The sequence below is a fragment of the Rhinatrema bivittatum genome, chromosome 1 (genome assembly GCF_901001135.1).
Source record: "Rhinatrema bivittatum chromosome 1, aRhiBiv1.1, whole genome shotgun sequence".
NCBI classification, from domain to species: Eukaryota; Metazoa; Chordata; class Amphibia; order Gymnophiona; family Rhinatrematidae; genus Rhinatrema; species Rhinatrema bivittatum.
This window is the reverse complement of record NC_042615.1, coordinates 760,710,575-760,727,299: the sequence shown is the minus strand read 5'-3', so window position 1 is coordinate 760,727,299 and position 16,725 is coordinate 760,710,575. Positions and strand designations below refer to the sequence as shown.

Here is a 16,725-nt window from a genome sequence, read left to right as displayed (position 1 = left end):
TGCTCCAAATCCCGTTTCACCTGCTGTACAAGCGGGATGTAATTTAGTTGATATAATAAGTCAGATCTAGGTCCAATACGTACCCCCAAATATTTTAAAGCTCCCTTGGCCCACTTAAAGGGAAAAAGACTCCGGAGACGATTCACATCCTCCCCAGGCAAGGTAAGGTTAAGGATCTCTGATTTATCATAATTCACCTTAAGCCCGGAGACCGCAGAAAATCGGTCGAGCTCCAACATGATACCGGAGAGGGAGGTGAACGGCTCCGTGAGAGTGAGCATCACGTCGTCCGCAAATAAAGAAATTTTAAAGTGGTGACCACCCGCACGAATGCCCTTAACAGAGGGAGCAAGCCGGACTCTGGTCGTAAAGGGTTCCAAAAAGAGCGCAAAGAGTAAAGGGGAAAGGGGACACCCCTGTCTAGTGCCGCGGCCGATATCAAAAGGTTTCCCATACTTCCCATTGACCTTAACTCGCGCCTGTGGGTGGTCATAAAGCTTCCTAATCCAAGTGATAAAGGTGTCACCAAAACCCATACAGGAGAGAGTACGCAGCAAAAAGGGCCAGTGAACAAGATCAAAGGCCTTCTCGGCGTCTAATTATTTATTTCTTTTATATACCGACATTCAATCGAGATATCACATCGGTTTCCAGATAACCAAGGGAATAGGGCGTAGTCCGCCCTATTTTACAAAAAACAATTATAACATATTATAACAGTGGTACATTAATGAGAGGAGTATAGCGGGAACCTGTGAGTGATGCACATAATCGACTATGTCAACTATTCGCCTGACATTATCAGCAGCAAGTCTGCCAGGAACAAAGCCCACTTGGTCAGAATGAACGAGCGTAGGTAGAACTCCATTAAGGCGGGCCGCCAACACCCTGGCCAATAATTTTAAATCGATATTTATCAGGGAGATGGGGCGGTAAGACCCGCATTGTGTATGGTCACGACCGGGCTTAGCTATTACTGATATCCCTGCAGTGTTGCTATCTTGTGCAATACGTCCCCCCTGACATAGGTAGTTAAACATAGCAGTAAGTGGTGCAGCAAGTACTGAGGCAAAATGACGATAATAAGAGCCAGTGAGCCCATCCAGGCCTGGAGCCTTACCTGGCTTCAGTCCCTTAATTGCCTCTAGAACTTCTGAAATTTCAATAGGTTTATCCAAAAATGCCTGTTGGTCGGGAGTGAGTGTGGGCAATGGTGTGTCCGCCAGATACAAAGATATGTCCTCCTCCCCAATACCCTTACTTCCTTTATAGAGTAGAGCATAAAAATCAGAGAAAGAGTCACGTATGTCCTCAGAGGTTGTAACCAGAGAACCTCGCGCATTACAAATCTTTGCCACTAAAGTTTGAGCCCTGGCAGCCTTAAGCTTCTGAGCCAAGTATCTCCCGGCTTTATTCCCGCCCTCAAAAAATTGTTGCTTCAACATAAGGAGATGGTGACTAATGGCGGTATCCTCAAGAGATCGCAAAGCATCCCTTGCCTTAAGGAGTTTATTATAAGTATGGGCAGAGCCATCAGCTACATGTTTTTGGGTGAGGGTAGCGACCTCCGACTTAAGGTACGATCCTTTTCCCTTTCCCGATTGCAATGCGCCGCTCGCGCAATAAACCATCCTCTAATTACGGCCTTGGAGCAATCCCACACCACTACAGGACTACTCTCATCCTGGGTATTATTACGGAAGTACTCTTGGAGGTGGTTAGTAGTAGTAATCAGAAAATCCTTGTCCTTTAACAGACTATCATTAAGCCGCCACGGTTTAAACCCCTGATCTTGGATTCCAAGGCGGAGATGTATCCAGATCGGGCCATGGTCGGACCATGTAATGGGTTCTATGTCAGCCATGGAAACACTGTTTTGCAAATGGGAGGAAACGAATAGGTAGTCAATGCGGGAGTATGTACCATGTGGAGGGGAAAAGAAAGTATAGGATCTAGAGTGCGGATTTCGTTGCCTCCACATATCCACCAAACTCCAGCGATCTAGAAATGAGCGCCATTCCATTCGCATCCCTGGTGTAGCTACAGCCCGTGAAGAGCTGTCTAGAGTGGGGTCATATACCGAATTAAAGTCACCACCCACCACTAATTCGCCCTCCCCAAAGGCCAGAAGCAATTGATCTAGTTCATGAAGAAAAGCAACTTGTGACGTATTAGGGAAATAGACATTCAAAAATGTAAATATGCAGGACCCCACCCGTAACTTGAGGAAGAGATATCTGCCACAAGAATCAAAATGGGAATCTAACACCTCATGTGTGAAGGAATTAGCGATGAGAATTCCCACACCGGCATAACGTGAAGACTTGGTACTGGCAGCCCAATAGGACTGTGAGTAGGATGGGAAAACCAACAGTCGTTCGTGGTGCTTACGTACATGCGTTTCCTGGACATATACAATAGCTGCCCCCAGACTCTGCATCTCCTTCTTCAACAGTAAACGTTTGCGCGGGGTATTGATGCCCTTTACATTAAGGGAAACAATTTTACACGCCATAGCATGAGGGACTGAAGAGCACCCCCAGAAGTGCCCACCACAGCCAGCTAGACCCAGAAGAAAGAGGCACCCACCAGCACCTGTAGAATATATTGTTACCAGAAACACCCTCAGAGAGAGAACACAAAAACCAGTTGTCTACCCCATTAGTCCAATTGTGTGTCACCCAAACCCAATGGGGAACCACACTCCCTCGGGGAGCAACCATCAGATCTCCAGCAATCACCTGCTTCCCGCCCCTCCCCGCAAGCACAAAATGAGCATAGCAATAAAGATAGAAATCACAAGCAAACCCAGTAAAGCAATTCAAAACTTCATGACATAACAATATATATGGAAATACAGCCAACAGAGATATATGCAGGTAACACTCGAACACGCCAAACTTTGGTACCAAGACTGCGCCAGTGGCGTATAGGCAGAGAGAAAGACAATAGGCTAGAGCCGTACTCGCAGTCACTCCTCAGCCCAATTCAGAAGAGGCCGAGGATTTATCACCCTGTTGTCGTCGCAATCTCCTGCCACCCTTAGCTGCGCGCTGCCATCGGGGTGCTGAGTCCAATTTAGCTGGAGGTGGCGCCTGCTGTGGTGCTTGAAAGGAGACTGATAGTTGAGCTTGCTTGAAGGCCTCCACCGCCTCAGCAACACTTTTAATCCGGTACGTGGTGCCCTGTACTTGAAACTGCAGACCAAAAGGAAATGTCCACCTGTAGCGGATCGACGTAGATCGAAGACTTGCAGTCACCTCGCGCAGATCATAGCGTCGTTTGAGAGTTGCAGGAGCTAGGTCTTGATATATAAAAATAACATGATTATTCCAACGAATTTCCTTTAATTTTCGCGCCGCCTCAGCAACCTGGGACTTCTGAGCGAAGCTATGGAAACAGAGAACCAGGTCCCTTGGCCGCTGATCTCTCCGGGGGCCCAGCGCCCGGTGCGCTCTTTCCAGACGAATCTCCGAAGGCTGTAGGGCTGAGATTCCTGCATCCGGAGGTAGTAGAGTTATGATATGGGAACAAATCTGCTGTGCAGTGGTGAAAGCGTCCTCATATTCACCATTGTCAGGGACCCCCCGAATACGCAGATTACATCTGCGACTGCGATTCTCAAGGTCCTCAATTTTCTCTTGGAGGGCCCCGAGTTCCAAGTTGACATTCACTTGCCGGGAATTCAAAGTATTGATGGCCTCTCCGTGGCCCTCCACCCTTATGTCAATGTCATCCACCCGGGAGCCCAGCGCTGCAATGTCCTCTTTAACATCTGCAACGGCTGCCATGATGTCTGCCTTGTCCCGCTTCATGTCGGCCCGGAGCGTGATAAACCATTCACGGATCTCATCCCTTGATAGGGGTGCTGGGGCTAGGACAGAGTCCTCCCGATCCGCCGAAAAATCCTCCGGAGTTGGCGCCGCGGAGTCGGGGACCGGCGCGGGCACCACGCGGCCGCCATCTTCCAGGCCCGAGTCAAGCGCCGCCTTGTCGTAGGAAAACTGCCGCAAATCGGCGGTCTTACGTTTCGCAGCCATCACCAAAGGTACCTGGGGTGCTACTGCCACGGCGATAAGCGTTTACGGGCGAAAAAAAAATTGCAATCGCAGCCGGTACTGGGTTAGAAATGCTTGCAGGGAGCGGAGCACTGACCCTAGGCGACCGCTTCCATCCGATGCGCAACAGCGCCCCCTTGTTACTTTTCTTAGGTTCAGTTTTTTCTTTTTTCCTTTTTTTCTGTGTGGTGTAAATTTTTTATTTGAGTAATTTATATTGTGGGGTGTTTGTTATGTTTAGTATGTTTTAGTAAGAGGGATACAGTAGAGTTTAAATAGTGAGACTTGATATAGGGGATTCTGTAGAATTTAAAATGAGATTTGATGTAAAGGGTTTACATTTTGATAAAAGAGTTCGATGTTCAATAATAAAGTTCTTATTAATTTTGCTACTTGAGCTTTGTGAGCTACTTTTGATAACTGTCATTCTATTTATGTTTTGATCTTATGGTTTGATGACAATAGGAAGCGGTTCTTTATTTGTGATTTTTAGTGGCAGAACTCTGGCACAATGCACTAATATGGCACTCTACATTTGAAGAGCATTACTTGGTATAAACATTTTACAGGATAACAGAAGCAAGCCACAAAAACAAAATTGAAAGGCCCCAAGGCGCACAAAACTGAACTGTTATATATATATATATATATTTTTATTTTTTTTTAATCTTTTAATTTTTATTCCAGTAGCAATTCTAACCCAGGATGCTACAGCTCATCCTATCTCCCCACCCCAGTTTAGCTATGGATTTGCAAAAAAACAGACAGACAATGTTGTAACATCTGATGTTACAACTGTATGCAGCTCCCTATCCACTCCTGCATACAGTTCAGACTCCTCTTTCTCACCTACAAATGCCTTCACTCTGCAGCACCTCTCGCCCTCTCTTCTGTCTCTCTACACCCCTCCTCACATACTCCACCCATCAAATAAGTCACTCCTATACATATCCTTCTCCTCTACCACCAATTCCCAACTCTATGCTTTCCACCTGGCTGCACTGTGTGCTTGGAATAATCTTCCTGAATTGGTGCATCATGCTCCCTCTCTCACCGTCTTTAAATCTAAACTACAGACCTGCCTTTTTGAGGCTGCTTTTAAATGTTAGCCCTGATTATCTGCTTTGTGTCTCATTAACTTTCTTTTTAACCACTGTCTTACTTAATGAAATGCCCCAAGTCTTTTGACCTGTATGTTTGTCATATTAGATTGTAACCTCTATTGAGCAGGGACTTTTTTGGGGGCGTTTGTACAGCTCTATGTAAGTCAGGTAGCGCTATAGAATTGTTAAGCAGTAGTACTAGTAGGGTAACAGTTCAGCGAGTCAGAGCTCCTTTGGCAAGTGTTCAACACATTAAAACAAAAGCTACTAGTCCTCACTGAAATAGTAATTTTGCCACTGCGTTCTAATCAGATAACTTTAAAAGCAGAATAGATGTAAAAAAATAAATAAATAAATAAAAAAAATAATAATAATGCAATGACGGAATTACTAAAACTCGGTATAATAGGGAAAGGGAATCTTTGCAATATCTTTGATTGGAAGCCCCAGAAAAGACCCTGTCTGACTTGTTCTATCCATCAAAGCTCTACTAAACGTTACTTTTTTTTTTTTTTTTTACTTTAAATAAAATGAAATCCTTGTATGCCGGATACATGGTTCGTCTGCCAGTAACAATATGTTTACATCCAAGCCCTTTCTCTTCCTAGGCAAAGTACAAGGGCTACCACATATAAATGGATAGCTGTGAGAGACAAATATTATGCTTGCATTCTCGTACAGCGCTCAGTACTCTATTAGCTTTTCATATGGAATTATAATTTGTCAAAAAAAATTAAAAGAAAGTTAAAAGGAACAGTTAAAAACAAAAATCACTCCAGTTTCTATATTTACCCGTTTTACTTCCTCTTCCTTTGTGTATCTCAGACAGAAATGAAATACTCTAAAATCTTTACAGAAGATTACCATCTTCTCAGGGTATTTTTTCACTTGCCCAGTCAAGAGACATTTCCTTTTCTCATCATAAACTAAGGAAAAAAGCAACACAAATGTTATTTAAGCATGTAACAAAGTGGAGATAGTTTGTCAAGATGTGAACCTTAGTGGAACTGAAGCTCATTTGCAAGCAAATGGTACCCAAGGCTGTCGTTTCAAATAGGAAGATATCACTACGATAGAAATCCAGTGGCCTGGTGACCAATAGCCACTCTGAAGTCAGATTTAGCCACCAATTTTTTGTCAGCAGGTTGGCAGAAAACCAATTGCAACCAAAGTAGGTCACTGGTCAGCAAGAGGGATTTCTGTAGTTCTAGCAGATGTGCAAGCTCATAGTTGCATGCAGAAAACAAAAAAGTGGCATATGAAAAAATATGGAAATATCTGAAGCATGATATTAGGTCTCTGTGCACATATACACTAATTTGATAAGAAAAATGCTACCACTAAACTAAGAATTAAAATGCCCATTCTTTAAAGCTAAATTATTGTGTTTTCATAACAGAATGATTCATTAGGTGATGGCAAATTTTAGTTTTCTGCATTACACCATACCATCATATTCTTTTGAATTGAACAACATTCTCACTTTTTATTAGTCATATTACTGCATTCCAGGCAGTCACATATGATACTAAAAATCAGACTCCCCCTCTGCTATCAGGTAGTCTTACACATTCAAGAGCATAGAAGCTGCTGGATAGCAGATCCAAGTTGAATCATCACACTGGCACAATAAGTCAATCCTGCAACATGTGCTGCACTGATGAGTAAGAAGACAAAAGAAACCCAAAGAGCCCTATAGAAGCCAGTAGACACTGTACTAACACTTTGAGACCCAGCTCAACACTCCTCTGACCGCTACAGTAGTCAGCAGACACCATTCCAACACTTCAGGACCCAATCTGCTGCCGACGAACCCAAAGGAAAACCACAGGAGCCAGTCAACATGCCACTAGCACTCTATTTCTAGTATGAACATAAGAACATAAGAAATTGCCATGCTGGGTCAGACCAAGGGTCCGTCAAGCCCAGCATCCTGTTTCCAACAGAGGCCAAAACCAGGCCACAAGAACCTGGCAATTACCCTTTTTTACTGAAAGTTAAATTTTCTTAGTCAAAGACCATAAAGTATGGTTGCTTACCAATAACAGGTGTTCTCAGAAGACAGCAAGATATCAGTCTTCACACATGGGTGACATCATCAGATGGAGCCCAGAATGGAAATTTGATTTCAAAGTTTCAAAAGACTGAGTATGCCCTACTGGGTATCTGCAGCATTCTAGATATCCACACAGAGTCCTCTCCATCTAAAATTTAGCTTAAACTAGGAAAAACCAACTCCAAGTAGGTTTTATAAGGTAGGTTTTATAAGAACTAGCATCCTGTCTGCTGAGAATACCTGTTACATGTCAGCAACTCTGCTTTCTCTGAGGACAAGCAGGATGAAGAGCCTCACACAGACCACCCTGAATGAAAAAAGGAGAAAACCCAGAACAGTGCCAATGGGCAAAAATGGCAACATGCCATTTTTATATTGTCTTTTTTTCATGGGGGGCACCCTGGAACTAAACAGGACCCTAGGGGGGAATGGAGTTGAATTTTACACCTCAAGAATTTCTCAGGACACACTGGCCAAACCAAAATCGGGAGCCCTTGTCCAAGAAATAGTACAATGTGAAAGCGTGGTGAGAACTCCATGTTGGAGCTTTGCAGATTTTCTCCATGGAGGCTGATCTTAGGTGGGCTACCAATGCTACCATCGCTCTAACACTGTGAGCCTTGACGTGACTCACCAGATTCAGGCCTATCTCGGTGCAACAAAATCTGCTAGCCAATTTGAAAGGATACACTTGGCAACAGTAAATACAAGCTTATTAGTGTCAAAAAGAAAAAGCTGTGTGAACTTTCTATGGGTTCCAGTCTGCTTCAGATAGAAAGCCAAGACTCTTTTGCAGTCCAAACTGTATAGCACTTGTTCACCTTCATGGACATGTGGCCTGGGAAAGAAAGCTAGAAGGATGACTGACTTGTTAAGATGGAATTACAACACTACCTTAGGCAAGTACGTAGGGTGCATGTACAAGACCACTCTATTGAAAAAAAAAACACCTGGCACACAGTAAGTCACTAGAACCTAAAGCTCACTGACTGTGAGCCATAGTGACTACCACCAAAAACATGACCTTAACTACTACTACATCGTGCTTAACTACTGAACTATGGTGAATCCGGAGCCTAGCACCATGTTTGGGAATCTTTGTCCAAGAAGGATCCCAAAGAGGTCCTATTCTGGGAGAAGGAATGGCTCCAACCTTCCACCAACCTGCACATTTTATCCATTTTCCAGGCCATGCCTCTGGGATCTTAGCTATATCCAACCAGAGTCTTAGCAGTTAGCTGAATTGTAATCAGGACCAAGGCATCTGTAGCAGATATCATGGCCACAAACACAGCCCTTGAAGTCACTGATGGTGGCTTTCTTGGACCCAAACATTTTGGACATATTAATTAAGGGGGGGGGTTGTTTTGTTTTTTTTAAGCAGTAACACTGAAAAATGAGGCAACTTTCAGAACAAAATGGTTGAAAAACCGCATAAAAGCAGTAGAGAGAATGTACATGTCTGTGCATAAGCCTGGACCAAAAAAAAGAGCTGGGGGGCTCACGAAGCAGCCCATGTTTAGGAATCCCTGTGCATGCTTAGTAGTAAAAGTTTACTGAGCTAGAGAGATGGATCTGCTCAGTGCCGTCGGATGGCATCACCCACATGCCATGGCTAATGCAGTCCTGCTCATTGATGGAGAAAAAACTTAATTGAAAAACCTACCTAGGTCATTAAGGGCAGAAGAATAAGCCCATGGGATCCCCATGAAGCAGTATACAAAAACTTTTAATAATAAATAAAATGAAGACGGATTCTTGCACTTTTTGGAAGCGGATAGTTCTCTAACAGCAGAAGGGAAAAAGATGTGCGACTGGTGGGCTCTGCAGAAGAGATGACACTGAAGGCAAGTGCTTCACAGGGATGGAATGGAAGGATCCCAGTTCTAAGGTCTAGATTAAAGAAACTGCTCTCAGATTCAAACCCTGTAATGAGCCTCCTGTATGAGCAGAAAACCCCTGAACATTTAGGAGCTGTTTGGCCAGGAGTCATCTTCTGTCATCTATGTAGATAATTCTAGGAGACTTTTTAGTAAAATTTCTATATTTATTCAATTTGGATTTTCACTCCCTAGGCACCAAGAAGTTTTACAGTTCTACATTTAGCTGTGCTTTATGTTACCTGGCATTGGCATCTGAATTCTGCAAGCTAAGACATTTCTCAGTGGAAGCAACGAGTGCAAGACAATATGGAACCTTTTGCACATTTCAGATCTTGTAAGTAAAAAAAAAAAAAAAAAGGGAACTAAAATGTACTACATGAAACATGCAACATCTAACTGTTATTGAAGTGAGATGTTGCTAAAGTGAGAAGCCAGGTCCATGAAACACTTTTAGAAATATACGTTTTTAAACCAGTGGTTCTCAAGGCTCCAGACAGGTCTGTTTTTCAAGATATAACAAATGTTAATGGAGAAATGTGCAAATATTTGGTCCAAGAACCAAGTTAATTTGCACATTCTTTTTACCTGGAAGCCAGGCCTGTTTGCAGACCTAGAGAATTAGATTTGAGAGCCTCTGTAATCCATTCTGGAGGCTAGTAAATTTGGCACATTCACAAAGATGGTCCTGGCAGCCAAATAACCTTCAAGAGGCATGCTGAATATGTTAAAGGCTTACCTACTTTTTAACACAAAAACTGAAAGTAATTCAGTGGCATTGATCCCCAGTAAAACAAACTAAAAATGGAAAAAAAAGCGGGTTTGGAAGATGGTGCTCAATGTACCTAATGTGTCCTGGCAGTCTCCGACCACTGTCAGTCATGGCTGTGGCCCAGCTTCCAGCACCCACTCACGTTCTGCCTCTTCTAGTGCAGAGACTTGGTGGCAGAGGAAACAGAAGATGATATCCTGTATCAAAGCTACAAGCGGAGCAGTCCTGAGTAAGAGCTTCTGAAGACCAGGGTGGCTTTTCAGCAGATGCTTCTTTAAAAAAAAAAAAAAACCAAACATCCAACCAAACCTCTCCCCGCCCACAAAACCTTTTATCTTCATTTTGAGGACCAGCACAATAAATACTTAACTTAAGGAATCATATTTAAGGTGCCTATTTACTAACAAAAATTAGCATTAGTTACATGGGTTTAATGCAGGCATGAATGCCAATGTACTACCAGCATTTGACAGCAATACTAACATGTGCAAAAAAGAGGGCAAAATCATACTTATTATTGTGCCCTGTGAGGGTTAATTCACCATGAACCCAGGACTTTAATTAAACTTAAGGCAATGTAATTATGAGTCCTGTATTAGAAGGTCCAATGCCAAATAGGCATCCCAAGCCTGAATCCCCCTCCATCCCACCAAACATTAAGGGGTTCTTCGGCCATTTCCCCTCCTCTTCCTCTCCATTCTGGGTAGGGGAATTGAGGACCTGAAGACCCAATTTGACTTCCAGGAAGTGGGGGGGGTTCCCTGTGTAAACTGGCCCTGTTAGCACAGGGAAAGAAGGTCACTGGAATTCCCATAGTCATGCTCGTCTTTAATGCAACCCTGATCATGCTACTGTGCAGCTCAATATTTTTATATATTAGGTGTAAAAACTGGCAGGCAATGCATGATAGTCTGCTGGTTATAATGCACGCTAGCAAAGAGACCCCATAATATTAATAAAAAGGTAACTTTTATATTTTCATCTGCAATTATCCTACTTAAAGTTTTTCATTGTACTGCCTGCTTTTGCTGAAAATTTGGTTCTCCAATATATGAGCCCACCCCCAAGTGTTCTCAGCCTGCTCCTCACATGCCAGTATGGGCAGAACCAAGCCTAGGTGGGAACATCTATACCACCAGAAGAGGACCAAAGACTTGCAGCAGCTCAATGGATAGATGTGGCAAACACTACAAGCTGGCAGCCAAATATCATCCAATGAATCTCGCCAAAAAGGGATTCTAAAAAAAGGACGAGATGGAAGCAACACTATTCCGTCTGTCTTTCTAACTTCAGATGGTACTAAACAAGGCTTTTTAGGTTTTATGGCTGGCATCTGCAAAACAAAAATATTTAATAGACTTTGCATAACAATAATTACACAGTACCTCCATAAATTTGGTCAACACAGTGCAGGGTGATATCATTTTCTCCAACGATTTTATTCTTGAAGTCTAATTCCTACAAAAAAACCCCAAAAAACCCAGTTTATTGAACATAGGATAATTCATGCTGTAAGATGTTACCATGAAATCTGCTATCACCAACTTACTTAACGGTCTGTTATTTTCAGCACAGGCAGAATCATGAGAAAGTGCATAATACCGTGTACAAAACAGTTAGCATGGTTGCTGCTAAGTTTTGACCTTTGTAAGGCTGCTATTCTCAGTGGTGTATGGCTATTTAATGAGGTCTACAAGTCATGAGACCTGCTGGTCGGCATAAAACAGCTGCAAACATGCACTATGCCAGCACCATTTGATAGTGCTTTGAATAAAAAAAAAAAACAAAACCCTTTAACTCATCTGGAACAACATTTATTTATCCAATATCAGTTTTGTATCAGTAACCAGCATACACAAATCTTTTTACAATTTCTGAAGCTGAATTCTCTCAGAATTATGACTCTAAAACATTACCCCAGAACAAATATTTGTCCCCAGCAATTGCATTCAGAAGAACACTAAGAGGAACTTGCTCTTCAAGTTTCCTGCACACACAAAAGCGTACATACTCTTTTATTCTGTTTTCTATTTCATGTTGTATGTAAGTGCATTGCTGAAATGAACTTCTGGAATTGCAGCTTATAAGAAATAAATTGAAATGCCTCCCAATAAGTTTACAGACAGCAATCTGTTGCTATATATTAGGAATAGCCCTTAAGAAAATTAATTGCACCTTAATTTTCCTCCACTCAATCACTTTCCAGTCTCCTATAAATCATTAAAAAAAAATTAGTCCAGACATCTCTCTACATTTTTCCTTCTCTTGCCATAAGCATCCATCTTGTTATTTAATTCCAATCCATCATTTTAACCAGCATGTAATAAAGATGAACCACTTCCCACAGCCATATCCAGATCTGTAGCTAGGCCAAATGAAAAGGTGTACCTCCCTCCCCCCAGCAGCCATCACCATTCCCCTCCCATTCCCCCAGCCACCCCACCCTGTTCCCCTCCCTTCTATAACCAATAACTGTACCCCCCCCCCCCCCCAAAAAAAAAAAATGAACTTTGAGTTCAAACACAAGTAGTGATACAGTGTGACAAGGCATTGGCTAGAGCCAGAGGAATACTGGCATGCATAGGGTGAGGCATATCTAACACAAAAAAAGGAAGTGATCACACCACTGTACTTGTGAGACCTCTCCTAGAATTTTGCGTCCAGCATATATCTAGCAAATCTGTCATACCAAAAACAGCACCAACTCCCAAGACTCAAATAGCAACAACCCTACCTATGAAAAAAGTAGTTCTACAAATATTACACCAGGCCCTAGATCACCAATATACCTCCTAAGGGGAAAACACAACAAGCTGTATTGCCAGAAAGCTCTCTCAGAAACTACACACTAGCAGAATTTCTAGTAACGATCACACATGCAGAACGGACACCCTCACCAGATACAGAATAAGGGACCACACATTTCAAATGTTCAGATAAAACCTGAAATGGGAACCCTGAAAAAATACAGTAAGTTTGCTTACCATTTTCCATGGAAAGCAGGATGTATTAGTTATGACATGTGGGTGATGTCATCTGGCGGCACTGAATGGACCTCTTTCTCATAGCTAGTAGAGATTTTGCTCTAAGCTTATAAGGTCTCAGTCCCAGATTCCTTGGGGATAAGAAAGTAGAATCCCTGGCCAAGGTGATGGAGAGGAATCAGTTCTAGGACCTGTTGTTTGAGGAGAGAGACTCCACATCTAGGCTGAGTTGATCAAGTGAGACAGATCCAGATTGAATACTAAATGATGAGGATGCATGGGAAGCAGGAAGAAGCACAAACAGCATCCAGCTTCCACAATCTTGAGAACCCAGTGATCTTTGGTGATTTTGCCACTCCTCCAAGTAGTGCTGGATTCTCCCCCCTAACTAGAAAGAATGGTTGCTGGATTGGGAAAGTGGTCAAACCTTGGTACAGGTTTGGGTTGGACCGGTTGTGCTGTTTTAGTTTGACGACACTCACGATGACAAGTGCAAGCCAGAAGTAGTTGCTGTTACGGAAGTAATGGCAGCATCCAGCTTGGAAATATAGCCTTTTAACAATGTGGAAAAAATGCCTTGCAGAACAAGATTGCTCGGGACCCATTGGATGGGACTGGATCGTCACTTATTGCTCTTTTATTTAAGAAACTGTTTCTCTGAGCTTTCTGCTGTACAGGTGATCACCCAGGTAAGGAATGTCTGCCAACTTGTGGTGGATGTCATGTAGGCTGCTGGCTCTCAAGCAAGCCATGCAGAGTGACCAATGGATGCTGTTGAGGTATGTGGTAAGGTATCGAACAACTCATAGATAAATCAAATAAAATGGCATATACACTATTACGCATCTAGCAGTGTCTGAGGTTTTGATGACTCCTTCACCAGATGGAAGGAAAGGCTTCAGTTTCTGTATACAATTGTGTAAGTATTGAACTATGTAGAACTCATGTGGAGATTCATGCATTTAGAATGGTGTTTTGGAATACCTTCTTACCAAAGTTGTCCAGTAACCTGGAATCCTTTCCTGATGGAGTATTTGAGTACATCCTTGTTTTTTTTCCTCTCTTTTAAGAGCTGATTCTACCACAACTGATTGATGGGGTTAACTAATATCCACAACACAAAAAGAGCCAAACCTGCACTTAAGCAAGTCACTATCAACACAATAGTGCAAGTGAATGTAAGAGTCCCAAAAAGGAGTTCAAAGGATTTATTGTATTTTCACATTATTATTCGGCAACTCCACTGGCTTTAAGCAACAATCTTTACACAGGGGTCCCCCGACACGGACCCGTATTTCGCCGAGGCTGCGTCAGGAGGGACATGGGGCTTCAAAAAAGAATCTATAAAGAAAATACATACATACAGGGACTGTATTAAACAATGGACTAGACAGCCAACCAAAATCAAACAAGAATATTACAATATTCATACCCTGATGTAAGTATTTCAGACGTGGCAGGGAGTGCGCCTAACCAAGTTTCAGACTGACCTTTAAACATAACGGATAAAAGGCGTGAAGGGGGGAGCCAATCGCGAGACTACGGCGAACCAAAACACTCTGCTAACCCCAAGGCGCCAAACGCAATCAGATGAACAAATGCCATTCAAGTTCTCTGTTAAGACCAGATGGTATTACAGTGTCTAATGTGTGAATCCATCTCTGTTCTTTTCGACCAAGGTGTTCTGAGTAGTCACCACCCCAGGAGGGGCATGTGACCACTTCCACCACAAAGAAGAAAAGATCAGAGATGGAGTGTGACAAATGTGCCCAATGTTCTACTAGGGGCTCACTCTCCCGAGAGTTCCTAATGTTAGAACAATGTTCAATAATAAGGGTCTTCACCATCCTAGTAGTTTTACCTACGTATAACAAAGGGCATGGATATTTAATCATGTATATCACCCCTTGCGTAGTGCAGTCTGACAGAGACCGCAGATAAACTATTTTTTTTGTTACAGGGTTCTCAAAGGAAGACAGCGTATCAGTATGACAACACATAGTACAGTGTCCACACGGTCTATGGAGGCCCGGCAACCGAGTCTGAATATTCCCAGTCATAAATTCAGTATGAACTAATCTATCCCTGAGATTCCTGCCCCTACAGTATGTGAACCTCAATGGATCGTGAAATACATGTTGTAAAGACAACGCATGCCAGTGTTTACGGACAATGCCAGTAACAGCTCTGCTCAGGGTAGAAAAGGGTATTATACAGTTATTCACTTTATCTGATGACTGAATCTGGGGAAGGAATAAATCTCGGTTCACATACAGTGCGCGCTTAAAAGCCTTTTTAATCACTTGGGTAGGATACCCTCTTTCCGCAAACCAAGCAGACATCTCCCTAGCTTGGACTAGAAAATCTGATCGTGAGGAACAAAGACGTCGTAACTTCAGGAACTGACCTGTTGGTATATTGTTCCTCAATGTTCTTGGGTGGCAGCTGCTGAAAAACAGCAGCGTATTCCTGTAAGTTCAATAAAAAACATCAATAAAGCGCAACCAAAGGTGAATAAAACTAAACCACTCCGCTGGATAAACACAAGTCTCCTTAAATTTAGACACATACAGGCACGCCAGGCTCAGGGCCATGGTGGCCCCCATGGCTGTGCCACTTATTTATTGGTAAAATGTACTGTCAAAACGAAAAAAAAATTTTTGTTAACGCTATCTCCGCCAATTTCACCAAAAAGGAGGTTGACACCCGATGAGGAGAGGGACGCGAGTTCAAAATATCCTCAATCACTACTAGTGCCTCGTCTTGCGGGATATTTGAATAGAGAGAAAAAACATCCAATGTCGCGTAAAAAAATGGACCGGATGGTACGCACAAATTCTCCAAAATAGAGATAAGGTGAGACGAGTCCCGTACATAGGACCTGATCTTGGGCACGAATGGCTTCAAAAATCCATCCACAAATTTGGAAAGGGGCTCCAAAATCGATCCTATGCCAGACACGATAGGTCGGCCGGGTGGTTTAATAAGTGTTTTATGGACCTTAGGAAGGGTGTAGAAAACCAGGGTGATCGGAAATTCAACTAGCAAAATTCTCCCCTCCCGGTTCATTATCATTTTACTCTCTACAGCTTGCTGAACTATAGCCTTGACCTGATTTTGTAGACACTCCGTAGGATCCCCGGGTAGTGGCAAATAAAAAGAAGAATCACTCAACTGCCGCAAAACTTCTGTTTCATAGTCTCCTCTATCCTGGACCACAATCCCTCCCCCCTTTGTCCACGGACTTGGTCACAACATCTGGATTGCAAAGTTCTCACTTTTAGTAAGACCCTTCGAATATCCTGCAAGACGAAGCACTAGTAGTGATTGAGGATATTTTGAACTCGCGTCCCTCTCCTCATCGGGTGTCAACCTCCTTTTTGGTGGAATTGGCGGAGATAGCATTAACAAAAATTTTTTTTCGTTTTGACAGTACATTTTACCAACAAATAAGAGGCACAGCCATGGGGGCCACCATGGCCCCGAGCCTGGTGTGCCTGTATGTGTCTAAATTTGAAGAGACTTGTGTTTTGGTAATCCGCAGTGACGTTGTCATTTCCCGCGATGTGGGCAGCTGAGATTTCTTGTAGGTTCGATTCCGCCCACGCCATTAGGGGGTCTATTTCCAGGGACACCTGTTGGCTTCTGGTTCCTCCCTGGTGGTTGATGTAGGCCACTGTTGTGGCGTTGTCCGATATGATTCTGACCGATTCGCCCCAGAGTCTGTGACTGAACCGACTGCAGGCTAGCCTGACTGGCCGTGCTTCCAGTCGGTCGATGTTCCATCCCGGCTCATCCTTGTCCCATTGCCCGTTGGCGTTCAGTTCCTGACAGTGGGCTCCCCACCCTCGTAGGCTCGCATCTGTGGTGAG

At 43.1% G+C, this 16,725-nt stretch overlaps 1 protein-coding gene across 5 annotated transcripts in view; it reads right to left on the bottom strand.

Moving 5' to 3' along the window:
• MTMR12 (myotubularin related protein 12) overlaps positions 1-16,725 on the bottom strand; it is a 252,214-nt gene that overhangs the window by 120,170 nt on the left and 115,319 nt on the right. For 4 of the 5 annotated variants that reach the window (XM_029579298.1, XM_029579307.1, XM_029579315.1 and 1 more), the window contains 2 exons: positions 11,255-11,327; positions 5,954-6,087 (listed from right to left, as the gene is read on the bottom strand). In XM_029579298.1, coding sequence (XP_029435158.1) covers positions 5,954-6,087; positions 11,255-11,327 — 207 coding nt within the window. Of the gene's footprint in view, positions 1-5,953; positions 6,088-9,942; positions 10,078-11,254; positions 11,328-16,725 lie in introns of all 5 variants that reach the window. The other variant, XM_029579331.1, reaches the window with a different exon arrangement.